The 3531-nt window shown below is 39.3% G+C and overlaps 1 protein-coding gene across 1 annotated transcript; it reads right to left on the minus strand.

Annotated features, from left to right (window-relative positions):
- Positions 1-766: 766 nt before the first annotated feature.
- LOC148765736 (putative F-box protein At4g17780) lies at positions 767-2167 on the minus strand. The gene has a single exon (XM_088812319.1). The coding sequence runs from the start codon at positions 2165-2167 to the stop codon at positions 767-769; it is 1401 nt and encodes a 466-aa protein (XP_088668445.1).
- Positions 2168-3531: the final 1364 nt, after the last annotated feature.

The following is a 3531-nucleotide window of genomic DNA, read 5'->3' on the forward strand; positions in this document are numbered from 1 at the left end:
CAATGTTAATAAGTTGTAATATTATAAATAAAAAACTGAACCACTTGGTGGTATGGTTCACCCTCGTCTTCTTTTATAACTCCGTCGTCGGGAGCTTTCGCCTGTTGACGCTGAGATACCTCTAAATCTGGCACCTTGTCTTCTTGTTGTCCTCCTACATAATACATCCAATTCTCTTTATTTAGTATTTTGTGATAGAAATGTGGTAAACGATTTAAAAAGAGACGTATATTATTCTGCTTTACGAGCATTGAAAGTGTTAGGCGTTTTACTTTCTTTTACGTCTTAACTACTCATTTAATCTTCTAATTTCCTAATATGGAAGACCATGATTAAATTTCTATTACTATTCATTCTATAATTAACACATTCGTTCATTTATATTCAAATACCAGAAGATATAGGAAAAATCATATTTGGAAACTAGAACATTTGCATAGATTATTCGCCATCTAACGAAAAAAAAAATTAAAATGTTCGAAAATTTACATAAAATAGTGAATATATATAGGAACTAAGCTTCACTTGATATTCATTCAACATGTGAAAACAATGCACATCAAATCCACATATATAGAACATGAAATATTTTCACACATATATATATATATATATATATATATATATATATATATATATATATATATATATATATATATATATATATATATATATATATATATATATATATATATGATTCAGTAGCTCAATCAGGCAATCAGGCAATGCTACTTTAATAGAAAATTATTCATTAAATCGAAATGAATTACCTCGATTCGGTGCGCAAAACCCTAATGTTGCCTTCCTGTATGTTCAACGTCTCCTTCAGGCAAATAATGCTGGGTACAAGAGAAACCACTTGCACGGCGACCGGATGCCCATCATCATCATCGTCATCATCCTCGTCAGCATCCTCGTCATTATCGTTTATGTCCTCCACAAGAGGGAACACAGTCTCGCTCCCCGTCACGACATCGTACAAACGGAAATTGGTCCTCCGATGCATCAGTATCTTATTGTTTTCCACATGCATTACCGGTCGATACGCACCCCTATTCCAAACCCTACCGTTATTTTCAAGCATAGCCGTCGAAGTATTGATACGTATACGGTGAAGCATCTTCCAAGCCGTCTCTACACCACGGGCCCCACAGTTGTCAATCGTCTTAGCCGACCACAACTCCAGATAGGTATTGTCAGGAGAAGCGAATGACGCGCATAGAGTGTCGTCCAACACTCCCAAACTAACTGTTTTGAGAACCGGACCCTCGAAGTCGGGTAGGTGCACGACACGGAAGAGGGTCCGGTCGAAATCGAAGGTGCAAATCGAGGAATCGTCTTTGTACCTCCAGTATATGGTTCCGTCGTCAACGTTGACCAAATTGTAAATCATCAGAGAAAAATCGAATTGTAGAGCCTCACCGGCGGGCCTCCATGAGTTGCCACCCAGAGCGAGGAGCTCCGGATACCAAACCATGGAGTAGTCGACGGGGTCGTCTTCCAACGCGAGAATCATTTTCAAGAGCTCGAAAGTCTTCGTCTCCCGGCTATACCCGACGCCCACGAAAACCGAAGCCAGCTCTCTGAGGCTGTTCATCCCACGCGCGTGGGCGTTGGCCAACACGTACTCGCCCGTGATCGGGTTCGAAAGGACGACGTCGCCCGCCCCACGGTGAGTCGCCCAGCAGACCAAACCCTTACACGAGGTGACGAAAGAATTCACGCCGTGAAGGAACGTGCACCGGCCTCTCGCCATATCTGGAAAGTCGATTCGGGTGCCGAGGCTACGGGCCGGCATGGGTCGGTAATCGGGTATAGCCCGGCCCTCGTAGAGGTGGAGAACCCGGTTCGATCTTCGGCCCGACGGGTCGCTGAAAACCACGAGCGGTCGGGCCGATGAGAGAGAGTGGTGCCTCTTGAAGAATGTTCTGTTGTCCAAGATTGACAGCCATTTTGTGTTGACGGCCATGCAGCAGAACACTGTTTTCGCCGGTACCCGTGTGAAGATCTCTTCGAGGATGCCGTCTGGAATCGAATCGAGATCGGTTGGTGGTTCTGCCACCGCCGCCGCCACCACTTGTTGTTGGGGTTGCTGGTCTTCTTCCTCCGTTGGATCTTGGCCGGCGCCGCCATTTCTGCTGGTTTGGAATTCAAGATCAGTTTTCATGGCTGCTTCTGTTTTTTTTTGCTTTTCTTAAGGTGGTCGGAAAGTTGGAAGGGTTTTACGGTGGGGATGGAGACAAAGCTACGACGGCGCGTAAGAGAAAAGCTGCTGCTCCTGATTTGTGTTTTGTTTGTCTGAAAAAATAGAAATGAAAACCCTACAGAGAGGATGTTGGTAATGATGAGGCAATTATGTATATAAGGTGGTCAATTATTTTTCCTGGTTGTCTATTTTGGGATCTTTGCACCATGGTCCCTGAATTATATTTTTGTAACGATTTAGCCCCTTCAAGTATTTTCTAGTGAAAATTAGAGCAAGGGACAAGGGAGATAAGTTGCTTTTTGAAAATGTGTTTGGAAAATTTTCAACTTGAATTTTAGATATAATAATCCTTAATTATTAGTTGTTTACTTATCGTGTCCGTTTATTACGATCACACGTAACTTTATTAAGTTGTGTGTTCATTTATCGTGTCCGTTTCTGTGAGCGTTTTCTTTATATTAAAAACAATATTACGTCAAAATTAAAGCATGTCTTCTAACTTAGAATTACGCAGATCAATACTGACTTCATTCAATCGTTTGTTCCTTTATTGTATTCGTTTCTTTGAGGCGCTTCCTTTCTTTTTAACCATTCGGTTTACGTGAAAGCTTAATTTACGCTAAAATAGATCTTTGATCTATTCATGCTAGATGGAAAAACAATTTATAAGTTTATCTTTATTATCTGGCACACCCTATTCTCTCTTTCGAATTTCTTAATTGTAAAATTCAATGCGAGTACGCAATTCTTATAGACGTAATCATTACATTAATCGAAACTACCTCTTATAATGTAATCAAGGATAAAAATAAATATTTGCTCTAATTGTAACTCGTGGCTAGGTGTTTGTAGGATCATGAGAATCTTTGTGAGCCCGATTATGTACGTATCGCTATACACGCCTAAGTATAAACATAATTAATTAATATATTGCATCTATCTAAGTATAAAGATAATTAATATATCGCTATACACGTCTAAGTATAAACATAATTAATATATTGCATCTGTCTCAAAAGTTTCTATATGCGATATAATTAATGCGTTTGTTTTTTAGAAAAGAAGAAAAGAAAACTAATTGGTTTTAGGATGCGTTACGTATAATGCCGTTGCGCACGGATATTTTTTTTTTCGTTTCCACTTTATATTTATAACTTCTATAAATTTTATACTAAAAGTAATTTAACGGTTAGACTGAACAAAATAAATTCCGTATAAGGATCGGAGCACTTAAAAACCAATTGCATTTGTGCAATTGTGTCATAAGCATTACTTGTGTATAACATTTTCCAAATGCAGTGGAATACTTAATACTTATGTATGAA

Source organism: Erythranthe guttata, chromosome 13 (assembly GCF_056151865.1).
Source record: "Erythranthe guttata isolate IM_541 chromosome 13, IM_541, whole genome shotgun sequence".
Classification (NCBI taxonomy): Eukaryota; Viridiplantae; Streptophyta; class Magnoliopsida; order Lamiales; family Phrymaceae; genus Erythranthe; species Erythranthe guttata.